Source organism: Cucumis sativus, chromosome 2, assembly GCF_000004075.3.
Source record: "Cucumis sativus cultivar 9930 chromosome 2, Cucumber_9930_V3, whole genome shotgun sequence".
Taxonomy (NCBI): domain Eukaryota; kingdom Viridiplantae; phylum Streptophyta; class Magnoliopsida; order Cucurbitales; family Cucurbitaceae; genus Cucumis; species Cucumis sativus.
Genome location: NC_026656.2, coordinates 11,970,905 through 11,990,960, shown reverse-complemented (window position 1 = coordinate 11,990,960; position 20,056 = coordinate 11,970,905). Strand labels below are relative to the sequence as shown.

At 30.6% G+C, this 20,056-nt stretch overlaps 2 protein-coding genes across 2 annotated transcripts; one reads left to right on the top strand and one right to left on the bottom strand.

Annotated features, from left to right (window-relative positions):
- Positions 1–237: 237 nt before the first annotated feature.
- LOC101203288 (long chain acyl-CoA synthetase 2) lies at positions 238–8,024 on the top strand. Its single transcript, XM_011650914.2, has 19 exons — positions 238–473; positions 1,096–1,162; positions 1,273–1,362; positions 1,499–1,555; positions 1,971–2,019; positions 2,112–2,188; positions 2,559–2,598; positions 2,692–2,786; positions 2,876–3,040; positions 3,191–3,301; positions 3,390–3,477; positions 3,577–3,643; positions 3,730–3,805; positions 3,886–4,003; positions 4,295–4,540; positions 5,473–5,612; positions 5,794–5,976; positions 6,063–6,182; positions 7,744–8,024. The coding sequence occupies exons 1-19, from the start codon at positions 325–327 to the stop codon at positions 7,789–7,791; spliced, it is 1,986 nt and encodes a 661-aa protein (XP_011649216.1). The 5' UTR covers positions 238–324; the 3' UTR covers positions 7,792–8,024.
- A 1,430-nt stretch (positions 8,025–9,454) lies between these two features.
- On the bottom strand, positions 9,455–12,147 carry LOC101203533 (cold-regulated 413 plasma membrane protein 2). Its single transcript, XM_004145299.3, has 4 exons — positions 11,861–12,147; positions 11,382–11,489; positions 11,206–11,276; positions 9,455–10,002 (listed from the first exon to the last, which is right to left on the bottom strand). The coding sequence occupies exons 1-4, from the start codon at positions 12,034–12,036 to the stop codon at positions 9,749–9,751; spliced, it is 609 nt and encodes a 202-aa protein (XP_004145347.1). The 5' UTR covers positions 12,037–12,147; the 3' UTR covers positions 9,455–9,748.
- Positions 12,148–20,056: the final 7,909 nt, after the last annotated feature.

The window sequence follows — 20,056 nt, the reverse complement described above, 5'->3', positions numbered from 1 at the left end:
ACGATCAATTTATCAAATATTGAAAAAGAAAGGAAGTGTTGGAATAATTGATATGTAAAAGGTAACTTATAAAGTATTTAATTAAAGTAAGAAAGATATGAAATTAATAAGAGATTGTAGAAAATAGTATGAAGGGTATGAGGACAAAGGTGGTGTAGTATTGCTGAGAATTTAATGCATTTAGCTGAGCTCAACCAACCAATAACCTTCCCAACACCCCCATATCTCTTGTGTGTTTAAAAGATCAAATTGTATTAAAGTCACTGCTACCTCTTCAAAACCATTTCATCAATTTTGCAGCACACAGCGCCTTTCTTCATCACAATGTCGACATCGTACACGGTGGTCGTCGAAGCGGACACACCCCAGAGCGGCGGAAGGCCATCCGCAGGGCCAGTCTACCGGAGCATCTACGCCAAAGATGGACTTCTGCAATTGCCTGATGAACTTCAATCTCCATGGCAATTCTTCAGGTTTCCCATTTCTTTTCTTTGGACATTTTCATATGAAAAAGTAACTACATCCAATTCAGTCTACAATTACAGTTTCATGTTGTGGCCTTTTTTTTCCTTCATGGACTTAATTAAGTATTATAGTTTTGTTTTTTTTATTTAGATTTAGTTTGATGGCAGATTTAAAAGGTAGATTTTTGTGTTAAAAGTTCCAAAATGGTAAAAGATTTGAGTTATATTTCAATTTGTATTTCTAAACTTTAAAACATTGTAGCCATATCTTGAATGTGATGTTTAATAATTAATTAATCAAATTAAAAGAATTAGAAGAATAATAATTTTAAAAGATAAATATAAATATAACAAAATTTAATTGTGTATTAGGAGAATAAATGATAGTAGACTTGGATGTATTAGTGGGAATATATATCTATTAACAATAGATAGAGAGAGAGGGTGAGGGTAGTTAATGTTTATGAGTGACTATTAGTATTAGTATCAGTATCAGTATCAGTGCTAAGTGCACACAAATTTGGATTCTGTAGTTGATTAAAATCAAACGCACCATTTGAGGAAGTGATCGCATTTCCTAGCCATGATATGAATTTTTGATCGCCCAACAATATGATTTTGTGTCTTGCAGTGATTCCGTCAAGAGGAATCCAGGCAACCCAATGCTCGGTCGTCGGCAAACCAACGGCGACTCTAAGGTAACAATTTCCAGCCAACTCTGAGTCTTGATGAAAATCAAATATCAAATCTAAAAGCTGAAATCGAGTTATTGGAACTGTTTTTTTTTTTTTTTTATTGAACTTTGCAGGCGGGTTCCTATGTATGGCTCACATATCAAGAAGCATATGATGCTGCAATCAGGATGGGATCTGCAATTAGAAAGCGTGGGGTTAATTCTGTAAGTCCAAGTGTTGTTCAGTGAAGTGGATGTGTTTAGAAGTTCTTACTTTTCTATTATTGTTCTAAATTGGAACTATGCTTAGTGGAATTATGTTTTTTCCTGCTGTTACTGGTTCCTTTTTTGGGTTTTATAGGGCGATCGCTGTGGTATATATGGTTCCAATTGCCCTGAATGGATAATTTCGATGGAGGTATGCAATTTTGTGTTTTTGACGATGTATATGAGGTTGAGATTTAGGGGGACAATGACCAATGTGTGGGCTAAATCCGCCAATTCTGTTGGACTGTTGGCTCATTTCCCCTCCTTTCATGTTATTTCTTTTCAAGTTCTCTCTCATGAAGTAAAAACCATCATTTGATTCAAAAGTTGAGCTTCTAAATTATTTTAATATTTTTTTCTATATTTTCTGTTGGGCCTTAGCTAAAATATCAGGACAGCATTAGACTATGAATATAAAATGGGGGAACAGTATTATTTCTATGACATTTACGGAAAATTTGAATTTGATATCATGCTGAAAGTTTAAGTTGATAGGCTAGTGCTCTCATTTCCTCTGCTCTTAACACTGATGTTTGAGAATTTGATGTACCCTTTGTTACCTACAGGCCTGTAATAGCCAAGCTATCACTTATGTGCCGCTGTATGACACGCTTGGTATGGTTCCATTTTCTTTCTGGCATCTTTTGAACTTTAAGAATAAGAGAATAGTAGCTTGAGCTCCTGTATTGACAATCAAACTGTTACAGGTGCTAATGCTGTCGAGTTCATCATTAACCACGCTGAAGTTTCAATTGCTTTTGTTCAAGAAAACAAACTTGCTTCTGTACGTCTCCATGCTGCTAACCTTATCATTCTTACCCCTTTTATATTGCTAATTATTTAAGTTGTTCCATGGACTTTATGTTTGGTGTTAGTGTATTTTAAACTGGAAAATGGAGGCACAATAGAGAGCCCTGGGATTTGAGTGCTAAGTGCCAAAATATGCACATAGTTTGTTTTCTTTTGCCTGGTGTGGCAAACGATATAAAAATAAAAAAAATTATTTATTAAATGTATGTTGTTTCCGCGCATGAGATACAGAAATTTTTAAAAAATATAATTGGTTTTTGAACAAAACTCCATTTTTTTCAGCGGGAAGTATAAATGTATAACGGCCAATTCTAAATGTTCCCTCCATTTTGTTCATTGTGCAGATTTTTTCATGCCTTCCCAGGTGTTCAAATCAATTAAAAAGTATGTTGTATTAGTTTAGAACTTGAAGTACACTTTCTTTCTAGAGTTTTGTAATTTGTAACTCTAACCATTGTGTATCATTTTGGTTCACAGCTATTGTCAGTTTTACCAATGTTTCGAGCGTACTTAAGAAGGAAGCTGAAGAACTGGGAGTGTCTTGCTTTTCTTGGGAGGAGTTCTGTCAGTTGGTACTATACGTTTTTTTCTCAACCATTTATTGTCTTATCATTAGCACCATAGCAGCATATCTATTTTTTTTCTTTTTACTTTGCTCCAGGGAAGCTTGGACTGTGAACTCCCTTCAAAACAGAAAACCGATATCTGCACGATAATGTACACAAGTGGAACCACAGGGGAACCAAAAGGTGTTATCCTCAATAATACAGCTGTAATGGCCGAAGTCTTGTCTGTGGAGCACCTACTTTTATTGACAGATAAAGTGGTAAGCAGCCAACTATAAATTTTGACCTGATGAAGGAATTGTGGGAGTTCTTAAATGACTATGTGCCGATGTAGTTTGATTAATGTTCTATCACATTTTTCTCATATTTTGCATGACAACTGTAGTAATTACACGATGGTAACATTACAGGCGACAGAAGAAGATTCATATTTCTCATTTCTTCCACTAGCTCATGTGTATGATCAGATAATGGAGACCTATTGCATCTACAAGGGTTCATCTATTGGGTTTTGGCGTGGGGTAATTTTGATCAGTTGAAGTTCTTGTTTTTACGACCTCATGCCCTTATGTTTTGAACTTATGTAGTTGTTTCTGTGTAAATTTGCAGGACATCAGGTTTTTACTAGATGATATTCAGGAACTGAAGCCAACAATATTTTCTGGAGTTCCTAGAGTTTACGATCGTATTTATTCTGGTACAATACATGTTCTTGTTTTATCTACATAATTTGATTACTACTTAATGTTTTGAAATTACGTGGTTTAAGTAATTTCCACAACCTTTATTGTTATAGGTATTCTGAACAAAGTTTCTTCTGGAGGCAGTTTGCGGAAGATGTTATTCGATTATGCATACATTTAGTACGTTTGAATTCTGTACTTATTATATTGGTTTAAATTACCTGTATTATCACCTATAGTGTAACTTACAAACAGAGTGCTAATAGCAAGCTAGGATATCTGAAGAAGGGTCTGCTCCAGGAAAAAGCAGCACCTCTCTTGGACAAGCTTGTATTTGACAAGGTTTGTCATTTATCTTGTGTATGGTTCGTTTAAATGTAAGGCTTCTTTTACATAATTAAAGTGCTGTTATATTTTGAAAGATAAAAGAAGCATTTGGTGGGAGAGTTCGCCTTTTTTTATCTGGTGCTGCACCTTTGCCTAGGCATGTGGAAGAGTTCCTGAGGGTTACCAGTTGTGCAACTCTAAGCCAAGGATATGGTATGCAAGATGCTATTTATTTTGTTTTTACCTAATCAGAGTAGATTCACCTGAATATAATTGAAGTCTTTGTCTCCGGTAAAAAATTAGTGCTAGTTATCATTGAGCAATGTCATTCTTGAAGAAGCTGCATTTTTTTCTTAACAAGCGACTATTTTCATTAAGTGAAAGAAAAAGGAGAAACTCTCTTATCTCTTTTTGGGAGGAATTGAAGCAAAAATTTCAAACTTTGAAAAGAACACAATGTATTAATAATTCTTTTAATGAGCTTGTATCGTATTACAATTTTAGGCCTTACAGAAAGTTGTGGTGGATGTTTTACATCCATAGCCAATGTTTTCACCATGATGGGAACGGTTGGAGTTCCAGTTACTACAATTGAAGCAAGGCTAGAGTCAGTTCCTGATATGGGGTATGATGCACTGGCCACCACACCCCGTGGAGAGATTTGCTTAAGGGGAAGTACCTTGTTCTCTGGATACCATAAACGGCAAGATCTAACTGGCGAAGTTCTTATTGACGGATGGTTTCATACAGGTAAAACTACATGCTAGAATCTGTACTATAATTAGATGGGATCGAAAGGGAGGAAGTTTCTCTACATAATTTTTCCTTTTTCTCTATTTCTCTCATTTTCATATACGTTTTCATATCCATTTTGTTCTTGCAATCATCTATGCAAATTGTATCCTTAAAGTAGTTAATTTCTTCCAATTTTCTGTACCATCAAATAAAAAATTAGCATAACTGGGTTGATTGAATGAAGGTGCCAAATAAGTTTCAAATGTAGCAGGAAGTTCAGTTTAAACACATTTATTTTAGAGAAGTGTTTCGTACTGATTATGTCACTTCAATGCAAGTATCTTGCATCTGTTTGAGAGAGGGTTTTAATTAAATTTATGCAAGCTTGGTATTTGTTTTGAAAAGTATTGTTGAACTGCCAACCTGATTGTAGTGCTTCATGCTTGTTTAAACATTTTTGAACTTTTTTTAAAAAGTGAAGATAATAGAAAAATGATAAAATTTAGAATTTATGAACACATGAAACACTAGGTTTCGGTTGGCGAACACCAAAAATATTAACTTTCTTTGCTTAACTCCTTTAAGCTCTCTCTATCCACTAACAAGGTTGCCAGAACAGAATAGCTCCTTTGGGTTAATTCCATCTGTTCCCGTATAGCATCTTTCGAAAGAATTTCTACTTAATTTGAGACGGTCCATTTGATCCCAAACCTTTGAAGTTTTGTTTACTTTTTATATGTAGCCACTATGCAAATCCAGGTCATTCACATTTAATCATGTCGCAAGGCTAGAAATTTTTCTCTAGGTGTGCAACTTGTTACCTATTTCAAGGTTAACGTTTTCACCATTATAAAATACATTTCAATGGTTTACTCTTATCATTTTAACATTTGTTTTATAAATGCGATTAGCTATTTACTAGAAAATGACATGTATACACATTACAGGGGACATCGGTGAATGGCAGCCTGATGGATCGATGAAAATAATTGATCGGAAAAAGAATATATTTAAGCTGTCACAGGGGGAGTATGTTGCAGTGGAGAACATTGAAAACATATTCTTGCAATGCTCTTTGATTACCTCGGTAGGAGAAATTGATTCTTGCATAACTCAGATACATTAGATGACAGTTTTATTTATTTGGATACTTTCTCTAATGGTCACATTTCTTTTGCTCATATATATTGGAAGTACGTGCACTTTTAAAATTTTAATTTTTATCTTTCCTTTACTCATGGCAAAAAAACAATTCCTGTGGTGTACAGATTTGGGTCTATGGAAACAGTTTTGAGTCATTTCTTGTGGGTGTGGCGGTTCCCGATCAAAAGGCCTTGGAGGATTGGGCACAAAACCATAATATGACTGGTGACTTTAAATCTTTATGTGAGAACCTCAAAGCAAGGAAGTATATTTTGGATGAGCTCAATAGTAATGGTCAAAAGCACCATGTAAGTATCTTTTAGATACTTAACTTCGGTTGGGATCTTATTGTTTACAGATACTTCTTTATCTAATCTGGTAAAATATTTGGCAGCTTCGAGGATTTGAGCTATTAAAAGCAATTCATTTGGAACCATATCCCTTTGACATGGAGAGGGATTTGATAACTCCAACATTTAAGTTGAAGAGACCACAACTGCTTAAATACTACAAGGTACACTTTTCCCACTTCCAAATTCGTTCCTTCAGCATTTCTGCTGTTCTCTTTTACTGGGAGCTTCTTTATTTTTTGAGTGCTAAACTCAGTGTACTGCCTGTTAACGTTTATTTTTGGCCATTAGGGCTGTGTTTCAAAAAGGTACCCATACCATGAAAGACATTTTTTTGCATTCCATTTTGGTTTCCCTTCTCTTTCTCTACGCACCCAACGTAAGAAAAGGATGTGCATGCTTCCCAATTGGCTGTGATTTGATAGGAATAAATTATTGAAGAAGAATTCACCCGTGTATGTGCGATTTGGTGGGTATTTTTAAGTACTTCGAGAACCACACCAGCCAAGCCACTTAATTACTACATTCGTCATCCCATTCTAATTAACGTGGGAAGAAAGCATTCCATACTACCTTAGTTCCTAACACGATTATATTGAAGCAAAAACCTTCCTCCATATGAAAATTCTCTTTTTCCCTGCAACGATCCTTCTTGGCTAAAAACTACAATTGGGTGTGTTTGGACGTGTCTAATTTTTTTTCTAAAAAAACACGGAATTTTGTGTATAAGACACATGTCCAAACATTTCTAGATGAATCCATGTCCCCCAAGTGTTCGATACCATACGACCTCTAATATGAAATGTCCATTCTTCTTAGCCTTAGAATATCCAAACCCATTCGTAATTCTTTTTATTTTGGTTGGAATAGGTTGGGTCTTGGATTTAATCAATTTTTTTGTTGAGTTGGTCCAACTCCAACCTAACCTGAATTACTTATATACTAAAAAAAAAAAGTAAACATATAACATATTTTGTTAAAGTGTTAGAATTCGTGGAATTTTAATGTTTTTCTTCCATGGATGTTTTAGTTTAAAATTTGTAATAGATAATAGAGATATTTGATGTTTAAAATTTGTTTATTTTATGAAAATTTAGGTCTTATTTGGTAATCATTTTGTTTCGTTTTTTACTTTTGAAAATTAAGTCTATTTCTATCATATGTCCTACAATATTTTGCATTTTGCTTAATTACAATGGTTGAATTCTTAGTCAAATTTCAAATTCCAAAAACAACTTTTTGAAAGTTACTATTTTTAACTTTCAAGATTTGGATTAGTTTTTAAAATTATAAGTAGAATGTAGATAGCAAAGAAAGAAAATGTAGGGAGAAGTAGTGTTTATAAACTCAATTTTAAAAAACAAAACAAAAAACACAATGTTCACCAAACGAGGTCTTAGAGACTGTGTTATATAAATATAAATTTAAATATTTTAATTTAATAAGAAACAATTAATAATAAAATTCAAGTTGGATTGGATTGGATGAAAGATCGTGTGTGGATCTACTCCCCTGTCTTATGACATGAAGCACCACAAAATTCTTTGAAAAACATTTTCTTTATCGAAAATGCTACTGAAAAAGTGGGTTCGCAAACAATAGTTAACCTCACCTTGAACTGCAGTCCAAAATCTATATACAACTTCTGATATATCTCATTGTATGATGGCAGTGTATGTAGTGATGTGCAATGTGAGAGTTTATTCTGTTTCATTTCATTTACAGGAGCAAATCGATGAACTATATGAAGAGGCAAAGAACGCAAAGAAATGAAAACTTCAATAGCTAATATTACATATTAAAATAGTGTTGTACAAAATATTAGAAGAAGCCATCCTTTAATTTATATTATAGCTTCTTTTGAAATTCTAATAAGAGAGAATATTATGATGCAAATAGTGAGTGGTGGTGATTTTGTCAATTTTTGTGTTTGTTTTTGTGGAAGAACACATATATTTGGCAGACAATAAGCTTTATTACTTACTATTGGAGTTGTCAAAGTGTGACTTTAAATCTGAACTTTTCACACACACATAGCAGTAACAAAAATCTTAGGAAGTTTAAAGGTGATTAAACTGTTCGACATTTTTTAAATTAATTTCTCAAAACTAGTGCTTTCTTGTAATTGTCAATTGCAACTCGTTAAAAAAAGAGAGAAATCGTAAAACTACTCATAAAGCATTAGACTAGTTGCAATGACATTCTAGTAACAATTAATTGAGTTCGTGAACTTTTAAAAGTTCTTTATGATTAAAATTTCTCTGTAAGGATAATTATTTTAAACGACAAAATTACCGAAAATAATTTTTAATATAGCAAAATGTCATTGTATATCAATGATAAGTAATGATCGATATTGTCTATAATTGTCTATCGCTAGAAAGGCACTAATATTTGGTATATTATATATATATTAGTCTATTTTGCTACATTTAAAAACAATCATTTCAATAATTGTTATTAAGTTAATTACTTTCTTTTTAAGTACGAGAAAAAAAATTCTGACGGAGATTTCAATTCATGGAATCTCCACCACAATTTCGTGTAGAATTAAATAGAGAATTTTGTAGAAATGAATAGTGAAGAACAGTGAAGTGAAGAAAAAGACGACCTCACCCTCTACACAAATGAGTGTGGGGTGAAATGTGGAGGACTCCATAGATCCAATCGAATATCCTACACTACATCCTAAGAATATTTCTCTTTGACTTTGATAGTGACTTAGAGTTGTTCAAGTTTGGGTTGAGAAAGTTGTTTTGGTAGCAACTATAACCCAATTAAAGCACATAGATAGGCACATTCCCTTGACTTGAGTGCTATCCACCAACAAAGACAAGTGGTCTTAAATTAGCCCATCTCTATCAATCAATCTATATATCAATATCTTCTTCTTTTTTTTCCTCAGACAAATATTCATCCACCCGAAAAATGTTAAAACTAAAAAAGAAAAAATAGAAATCAATAATTCTATCCATTATAGTATTAATGATACATCCTATCAATTTTATAGACTACTTTATTAAAAGATTAGTTTTACCTTTATTTAATAGATTTTTATTCAAAAGTTTTACCTTTTTTTAATAGAGTTTTATACATTTTTTTAATAGACTTTTATCCATTTCTATTAAGGTGTGACAATAATAGGCTTATATAAATTTCTTTTCATAAGAAAGGTAAAAACTTTGGCTATAACTCATCAATGCTTTTATTATAAAAAAATTAATCATTATTCTTTTACAATATGATAAATAGAGAGATTATATATAAAATAAATAGATGGGCCAAATCTGCACTTTAATTATACCCTTTTTTAATAAGATATATGTTTACACATCAAAATTTCAAAATTTCAAATTCAACATCTCTACAACCGTAAAACCATTGCTCTAGTTTACATTATCTGTGTAATCCACAAATTATATTTTAATAATAATAATTATTAAATTTTAGATTTATTATTTATTATTATTAATTTGCAATAAAGTCTGTTTGTAGCACAATAACATCTATATTATCTCACATTTTGTCCCTCAAAGAAATGATACACAAATCTTTTGTGAGAGAAACTCCTCATCTAACTTTACACTGATACAGCCCCTACATTCAGACAATCAAACACCCAATTTGAAGAGAAAAAAAGGTAAACACAATTCTCACAAGCCCACATTCCCAAACAAATGCAAAGATCAATAATGCATAATTGCATTTTGAAAATAAAAGAAAAAACCAATCAAAGAACACGGAGTACCAGTGCCCAGACAGGGAAAACGAAGAGAAGGATGATGCCGATGGTGTTCGAGATGCCATTCGCTTTTGTGAATGAGTTTCTGAATCCACCAGAGGCTCTGATGTGTTCTTGCAGTAAATAGCATGATATGATCAAACAGATTGCTTCTCCGATGGGATCGTTTCTTATGGTCTTGGCAAACAAACTTGGAGCCACCACAATGAGAAGTATCAAAGCTCCAGGCAATTCAAGCCAATCTGTATTACCACACAATCAGAGCATGGAATGCAATAATTATACTTCCACAGGATAATAGATTGTAACTTAATTATGTGATGTGAAATTACTATTATTAACTTGAACTTTTAAGTAAAAAAACTATTTTCGTCCCTAATTTCGTAATGTTTTATAATTACTTAGTTTAGTTAAGTTTTGAGTTTCGTAATGTTTTATAATTACTTAGTTTAGTTAAGTTTTGAGTTTAGTTCCAATTTGGTCCCTAATATTTACATTTTTAAATTACTTAATAATGAGTGTTAATTAATTACATTTCTCTGAAATTAATTAATGAAGATTAACATTCAAGATGGAAAATTAAAAAATTAGGGTCAATTATCAAATTGAAACAAAACTCGAATCTCAAATCTATATCCTAAAGATGAAATCTAACGTATATCCCTTTTACTTGTAAGATTGGAGTGTGAATAATTATGAATGAGGTTTGACATGTAATTTGTTCCTTTTAACTTTGGTGAATCAAATTATCTTGGGGCTGGGAATACAAATGTGAAAATAAGTTTTGAAGATATACTAAATGCCTAAAGGTACTTCCTATATTTGAACTAAAGTTTTGGATCTTTTGATTACTATAAAGTTCTTCCTGTCAAACTTCATAACCTCAAAGATGTCAAAGAGGTTTGATAATGGGTTTTTGTTTGTGAATTGTTTGTTTACATCAATGCTTAAAGAGTTTGAAAATAGATGAGATGGGTCTTTCAAAATCATGTTCAAAAACAGCTTCCCTGTTTACATATTGTTTAAAAATCAAGAACATGTGTGATAGGAAGGAAGAACATCTTTTTCAAAACAAAATAAACATCATCCTACCAAACAGTTTCTGAAATAAAATTAAGCAACTCATAGTTTTCAGAAAACCACTGAAAATTTCTTTTCAAATTTAGTTAAGATTTCAAAAAATACTTTTAAAAAAGTAAAGGAACAAATTAGAAAACAAAAGCAAGCAGTTCATAAATTAGAAAGTTAATCTAAAAGGGAAGAAAGCAAAAGTTCAAAACTAGTAATTGCGGTAGTCATCCAAAAATCTCTAAATGAAGATCAGAACGACTAATGGCTCTAAATCTATATCAACATACTTATCAGCTAGCACAATCTGTACTTATTATTAACCAAAAATGAATTCAATAAATGTGTAATCATTAATCAAGTCGAGGCTAATGTACCTGGAAATCGTCGCGGGAAGAAGAGACGGAGCACAACAGCAATGACGGCAACCCATTTTCCAAACTCTCCCCTGCAAAGAGAGAGCAATTTAGCCAAAAAAAAAAAAAAGAGAAAAAAAAAAACGCAAATCCAGAAGCTTCAATTGAAGGCAATTGCTTGGAGTGGAGATGATCACCTGAAAAAACCGAAGATCACACCGGGAAGACTAAAGAAAATGTACGGAATCAACAATGAAGTAAGGATATTCGTCTTCCAGTTCGTCCGATCCAAAATCAACAAGTAACTGCAGTTAAAAAGAATCGAAGTGAAATTAAGACGATCTATGAAAACCTAAAAGTAGATTAATATAAGGAACACGAAAAAGAACACTCAGAAGCACATATCTTAATGTAACACGAATCATTTCCCTAACTAAATCATAGTCATACTCCTTAACCACTTCATCACATAAATCAACAAACAAATTACTAAAATCAAGTAGAAATCAATTGAAAAACACTCAATTCCTCGAATCAAAATCACCAATTAGCTTTCTCACAGCAAAAAAAAAACTACTAAAATAACCGATCAGCAGCGAAGAACCACAAACAAACAACATAAAAAAAATTCAGAAATCAAACAAACAGAAAAGAGAGAGAGAGGGGGGGAACATACATAGCAGCAAAGGAAGCAATCCATTGGAGAAAAGAAGCAGTAAAACCCGAAGCACCGAGCTTAACAGCGTGTGTAGCAAGCTTTCTAGCAGCGTTACCGAGTTCCCGGAGATCAGAGGAAATGAGATCGGCAGCGTCAGAATCCGTCACCATTTTCAAGTGGTTGGGTTTCACCATCTCCGACGAAGAAGAAGAAGAAGAAGAAGAAGAAGAAGAAGAGCGAAATATTCGAAGCAGCGTACTGAAAGACAGATAGGATTTTTCTGTTAAATATATAAATAAAGAAATGGATTGGATCAAATTAACGATACCACGTGGACCTTATAATTGATGGCCCCACATTCTTTTATTGCCTTTTCTTCAGCCACGTGGCATTCTCGACTTTTCTTTTATTTATTTATTCATTTTTTTTTAATATTGAAAGCTGTCCTTATTTATTTATTATTATATATACTCTTTTAATTTCTAATTAATAAGAACTAAAAAGATGACTTGAAAAAATGAAATTGCTTTCTCCACCTTCTAATTTCTAATGACTTGTAATCAAATATATATATTATAAATAACATACGTGTTAAATTATAATTCATAAAGTCTATTATAAAATAATTAAATACATTACACCTATATACCTCACCAAATTTTATTGACAAAATCATCTTTGAACTAACAACTTAACGAATATTTGAAATTATTTTCTAAACTTTAGATATTAGAGTGATTATACTCTTTCTTCTTTTCTTTCTCAAACTTTGTGGATCAATTGGACATCAAATTCAAATTTGGAAAGATTATTAGAGTTTGAATCTTTGATTAATATAAAGATCTTCTTATAACTAGGATTCAAATTAGTATAATTTCATGTTCAAGTTTTCAAGTGATTTCGTTATTTTCTTGGTCTTTGATCTAAACAAGAGCTTGTGAACTGTGGTGTTTTATATAGGCGGAAAACATGAGTCAATGATGTTTATTTCAAGTGGTGTTTTAGGTTGACGTTGAGTTCCTTATGAGAAATTCTCGTGTGTGGTGTTGAACACCTTACTAACGACTTTATAATACACTAGATTGAAAAGATTTAAAACGTCAGGGGAAGCCTAACATTATAAGTGAATTATGAGGTGTCTCTCCCAAGGAGAGCCTGGGCAATAAAGTCAAAAGGGTAAAGCGTGGAGTACTTGATCTAAGGGAGCATAGATTAAAGCTCTTATTCATGCTTTAGGTGGTCTAGAGGTAGTCTGTACTTTGATCTTGTCAAAGTTATGTATATCAAGACAATAATTCTTGATAAGCTATATATTTGTGAGCTTTTTTGAATTTCAATAAATGGTCTTTTCGATTGGACTCAAGGCTCCTCAGATATAGGTGTGATTGCACTAAACCGGGTTACCAACTTAGTCGTGTTTTACATTTTTCTTGTAGTGTTGCTTGCACTGTTTACATTGTCTATAACTTTGGTGAAAACTTAATTCTTCAGGTTAATAATGTGTGTTTTTCACATATATAGATGTTAGGTTGATGTTACAACTATGGTGGAGTTGAGCAACGTGATAGTTGTCCAGTTGTTAACAAGAGCTATTTTGTTAGTTCTATGTGAAATTAGAAATAAAAGGTATTTTGTTCATGGTTCATTGTTGGATATTCAATTTTATTACATATGACTCATTTCAAAATATGGTTGTAGATGACTTAGCCTTTTGGGTATAATGTGTGGGTCTTAGTCTCATTGTTGGTGTTAGAGTGCGAAACAAATTTTCACATTGGCTAGATATAGGGAGGATTTATGTTGTATGAGTAAGGACAATTATCTTCAATGAAATAATGTCTTTTAGGTGAAATCAAAACCAAAATTGTGATGATTATACCCAAAACAAATATTATCGATCATACAATTATGAATATGTTGGTGTCACGTCCTACCCTACACCCATTGTTAACTTCGTAATGCGACCTGACTTGAGTAGGCATGACGCCTCAAGTATATGAAACGTCAGAATGCTCAACTTAAGTCGTTGAACTTAGCTTGCTCACCCAATGCAATTCAAGTAACCTAACCTCAACTAAATTGAACTTAAACTTAAATATTAGGCGATAAAGAAATATATAAATTCATAACGCAGTGTAGAAAAACAACTTCACTTTATTACTTATAAGCGTGTGATCAAAATACACTTATTACACACTTTCTTAAATAGATAATCTATGAAATAAACTTAGAACGTCTTGCTTAGCTTCTTCGTGTAGCAACTTACCTTCCTTATCCACACTTAGCCATAACGTCTGAAACCTTAGGGATGAAAAACTTAAAACATAAGTCAAAGCTTAGTGAGTGATAGTTTTGAAAATTCTTTTGCAGACAACATGTGAAATCATTTTCATAAATATGGTTTTCATCGTCTCTTTTCATAAAACAGAAATCACTCACTAGCCTTTCATATTCCTTTCTTCCAAGAACATGAACCGTTCCCACACATAGACTACGGTAACGTCCTTTTCATCATCAACATTCCTTAGAAATTTTCTTGGTTCAAGTTCTCGTTGCTCAGGTCACCAAGCTGATCAATACACTCTTTTTACGCATTGGTCAATTTCACTCCACATACAGTTATTTTCTACATAGGTTCCTTTACTCCTTATGTGTACATAATAGTTAGCTTCATTGAGAGAAATAAGACTAAATTTTTACAGACATATATAACATACAATACAATCATTTAAACATAACACAAACTTTCTTTCGAAATCATTCTTTGTAAACATTATCATATGAATGTTATTACAAATCAATAAGGAAATTTAGTAGAAAGCTTTAAATATTTAAACATTTTTGGAAAATCACTCACAACACGCTTTTCTTTTGTTTAGAATGCCTAGTTCCCCAAATGGCCTTCTTCTCGCATAGTGAGTCTTCCTTTTAACGACAACCTTAAGAATTTAAGCATAATCTTCTGTTCTACTAACTCTTCATTTCTGTTTATATACTAATCCTAAATTGGGTTAATCATCCTTAATTTTCCTTAAGCTTGTCAGCTCCTACTTAAAGTAATACACGTGTAAGTCTAATAATTTTTCAAACCATCCTTAGCTTAAGCCCTTACACGTGACCCATTAAGTACGATTAGGAAATTTCCCAACAAATTCCTAACTCTCAACGCCTAACTTCAACTTGTGTTGAACCTCAAACTACTCAGTTAATCTTGGCCGTCTTTTCCTTCACCTCACGTTGCTTTCACTCAACGCCAAGTCATTAAAACGCCTAAATTCTCAAAACCTTCATTTTTCAAAATCCTTTACTTAGCTTCTTATTTTTCCAAAATGACCCTTCTATTCAAATACAGGTCTCGTTGGAGGGTTCGTTCTTCTTAGAAATTAGTATCAGTATCATGCCCCTCACACTTAATCATGTTGATGTGATTTGATGACATAGGGAATGAACTCCGATGAAAAGAAATTGACCTAATTAAAGGTGATTACTTGGAAGTAAACACATATGGATGATTATTTGAGGGAAGACTTTTGATGGTCCTTTTATTCAAGGAGAGAATTGTAGGACTATGACCCAAAATCCTATATTGGCCTTATTATATTAAACCTGTAAAGATATTTGGATGATCATTAAAGAATGATATATAAATGAGGAAACAACTATCTTTAACTGTATTTGGCTTTTAGTTGACACAAAAAGAAAAATAATAAAATCACGAGGCTAAAGTGGACAATATCCTATAATTATTGAGATCTTATGATGTCTGTTTTCCCAACAAGAATGAGATATAAGTAAGTAGACAACTATCTTTAACGGTATGATGCCATTTGAGTGAAACAAAAAATAAAGCCATGAAGTTATACTCAAAAGAGATCATATCAATTAACGCCTTATTATATCCATACGTTAGGGTGTTTGATTTTTTTATTAATATATATATATATATATATATATATATATATATATATATATATATATATATATATATATATATATATATATATGATATTATTGATTTTGAGGTGATTATTTGAAATAATTAATTTTTTTGAGAAATGAATTATTTAAGGGACATCATTTTTAAACTTTTAACTTACAAGGGAAGTTATTCATATCTCAACATGACAATGACTTTATTTGTAATTCACTCATTAGTTAGAGAAAAATGGGAAAATTGATTCACAAACTATTGCTCTTATATTTTAAATTTCTTTAATTGTCAAATACTTGTTCTCCCCTAACCTAATTTGACCAAGTAGTTATGCAAATCTTGAGGAATTCTAACTTTTTTTTGGGTTTATTTTCTTCCATTTTAGACAAAGATTTTGACAATTTGAAGTGTACCATTTTTTTTCTTGTTTAGTAAAAAGATCCTCATTAACTAGTCCAATTAAAATTACGTCACACTTCACTCAAGAAAAAACAAAACAAAAGGTTCTAAGATTGTTAATTCTTTTGATTAAGGACGATGGTTGCTTGGGTTTTTAAAATGAAATAATTCTTTCAATTCCTAAAAGTATATATAATTAATGGTTTGAGAATTAACAAAGGAATGACCATTTTCAAAACTATACCTCTACCGACCTAAGAGCGCTCATGACATTGAAGGTAATGTGAATATATATAAGGAAAATTGACAAAAAAAAAAAATATTTAGAGAAAATAGCTAATGACACATCTTTTTGCATATTGTGAATATGACAAGTAATTAATGATATCAAACTATTATTGCGAAAGACTATAGGAGTGTTATCAAAGAGTTATTGACTTTATTAAATTTGCTACTTTTACAATTTAGAAAATGTAGTGACATGAACTCTACTATCATAATTTTTTTTTTTTGCTATTTTTGCAAGCACCCCTTGTTATAAGTTGTCATTAGTGGATGCGTTATTCTTCGTTTTTTAAAATAAAGGAAAATTGTCAAAAATAACAGGTTTGACAAAATATTAATAACATATAGCAAAATTTTAGATTCTATCGATAGTAAACATTGATGATAGACACTGATATGCTTCCATCGTTGGGTGGCATTGACAAACAGTGATAGAAGTCTATCAATTTTTATTATTGATAAAATTAAAATTTTTGCTATAACTTATAAATATTTTAATTTACTTGACTATTTTTAAAAATTTTCGAACCAAATTAATTAGTATTTGGAAAAAAATATTTTCTTTTTAACACATTTGAGATTCATCCTAAAATAGTTAAAATTATTTAGGACTATATTTTTAATTCTTCTAAACTAATTTTAGTATGTAAAAAATATATTTAAAAATGTGAAATTTGATAATAAATTAATTTTAAATAATTAAAAACATATTTTAAATAGATTTTAAGAATAACCAAAAATGATTTTGAAGATTTTAAAATCATTCCAAATATGGGTTATAGAGATTAAATAAAAAAATATTTGTATTTCAATTTCTCTAGTTTGTAAACAATACAAATATAACAATCAAATCTAAAGTATTTGTAGAATTTACAAGTGTAACAAAATTTTGTCAATTCCTACTTAATCGTTTATAATATATGTCGTTATACACTTAACTTTAGTACCGAACTCTATCTTTCCATATTTTTTTAAACTATTTTTTAGTTACTAGTGTTATATTTTTTACTGCTTATTTTATTATTTTCTTTAACATATTTTACTAAACTTTTTTTTTGTTTTTTTTGTTTTGAGGAATTTTACTCAAACTTTCTTAGACTTTATTTTTCCCATCCAAAATGGGTTAATTTGACTTTTATGATTATAAATGGTGAATTTAAAATTGGTACTATGCGTTTAAAATTTCTTTTGAGCTGAAGAATGGTAAATGTAGAGATAAAATATCATCATCCTCTAAAAATGGTAATTAATGCCTTTAATTACCAATCTCATATTCACCATGCTTTTATGATGTTTGTGAATCAAATTTGAGAACATGCAATACTCACCCTTTTTTCCCTTTGTAAAACATACAAAGAAATTAGGTGTGATAGAGAAGACTATTATCATACTTACCCCTAAATCTTAAGTCAAATATTTATTTGGAAGAAAATCAAATCAGGAAAAAATAGGATATTCAAAACAAGTAATTCTTCACTTATTTGTGATCACGAGAAATCAAATTCAATTTGGGTGAATTTGTTCAATCTATTGTCATCCGTGAGTCAAATTTACAATTTCTCACGTGAAAGTGATACAAATTTCAGTATTTTTTAAAATATTTATAAGTTATATTTTGAGGTGATTAGAACTATGAACTTGTGTATATGATACATGAGTCATATGTCAAAATAGTATTACCATGCACACAAGCCACATATGGAACTCATGTATATGGTACACAAGTTCTATGACACAATTGCCAGTATGCGTGTCTAGGTTAGACCCATGTCACGTGTCTAGGTTAGACCCATGTCATGTTAATCTTACACAATTTAAGCTCTAATCACTTACATGTAGTACACATGGTATGGAGCGTACATGCAACTGACATTCATTTGGTACTAGTATGTGCAAAACACAATTTGGGCCCTAATCATGTATTACATAAACAATTTCTTTATTAACTCAAGAACGTGCTATGTCCACAGTTATCTACTCTATTTCTTAGAATCATTTTTATTTCACCTTATTTATAAAAAGAAAAAAAGGAAAATTTTAATCAAACACTAAACGATGATAAGAACCATTGCACCCAGACAACACATCTATTAGAATGTTTGTAAAGATGTTTCTTGTAGAGACATAAACTTTATCTCGTTGCCTCAATTTTAATTCGGAAGAAGTTCATATGACTTCTCTAAACTACCATATTTCTCTAACAAGTTTTAAAGCTCGCGATGTAAAAATAAATATTTGTTTATTTATTTTGCATTTACTTTATACTTTAAATTATCTTGCTCATCAGTTCATCGATAATTATAAATCTGTACTTTATATAAAATAGGTAAGAGGGGAGAATATTTTGCCTCTCATTTTACTATTAAAGTCGAGAAATTTATGGACTAAAATTGCTATTTATACAATTTAAAAATTGAATAGAAAAAAATTATTGTAAAGGATAAAATTACTGAAAATATTTACAAAATATAATAAAATTTTAGATTCTATTTATTATTAGCACATACAGATTTCTATCAATTTCTATTAGTGAACTGTTATACACCCATAAAAGTTATAAGTATTTATTCTTAATAAAATTTAAAAGTTTGTTATATTTTATAAATATTTCGGTTTATTTTAGAGGAATTTCTAAAAGTATAAGATTTTACAAAATATTTACAACCTATAACAAATTCTATCACTGATAGTCATTAATTTTCTACAGTGATTGAAGACTATAGTGATAGAATTCAAAATTTTGCTATAGCTTATAAATATTTTAATTTATTTTGCTATTTTTAAAATATATCTTTATTTTATTATATTAAGAAATAGTAGTTAAATGGACATGTAACTAAATTTTTTATTAGTTTATACCTGTGTTTCTTATTCAAACAAATTTTAAAATAACTAAAAAAAATTTGTTTGCATTCTTTTAAGAATTGGAGTTTAGTATTAAAATAGGGCCGTTTTGTAAAACATTTGCAAAAAAAAAAAAAAAAACGAATGTATGAAACTATTTGCAAAAAAAAATAGTGATTTTTTATTTATTTATTAAAAACCATTAAATTTTGTTTTATACTTTTGTTAGTGAATCTTTTTCAAAAACAAAACCATTATCAAACTATTTACACTTCATCCACAAAATCATTAAAAAGATAAATTTTATTTGATAAATTATTACACAATTTTTTATGAAGGGTTAATATTTTGTTAAGTGTTCTACCATTTTTTTTATTATTTTATTGTGATTTAATAAAATTATATATACATAAATGTTTTTCTTTTATTTTCATTTCTTTTTTATAAGTTCATTCTTAAAAGAGTAAAATAATTTTTTGTACATCATTTGTATAACAGTGAACTACCTTAGACATCTCAATTAACAATAAAATGCTTATTTAATTTTCTAAGTTTATGTAAATCATTGTTTTTTACAAAATTCAGGAATTAACAAATTTAGAAATTTAAAAGAGATTTGAATGAATCAAATTTAAATTTATAATTTTAATTATGAAACATAAACATGAACTAGAAGTCTTCTCAAGAAGATGTAAGGTCATAAATTTTAAATTTATATTTGAGTGATTCAAATACCTTTTGCATCTCTAAAGTTG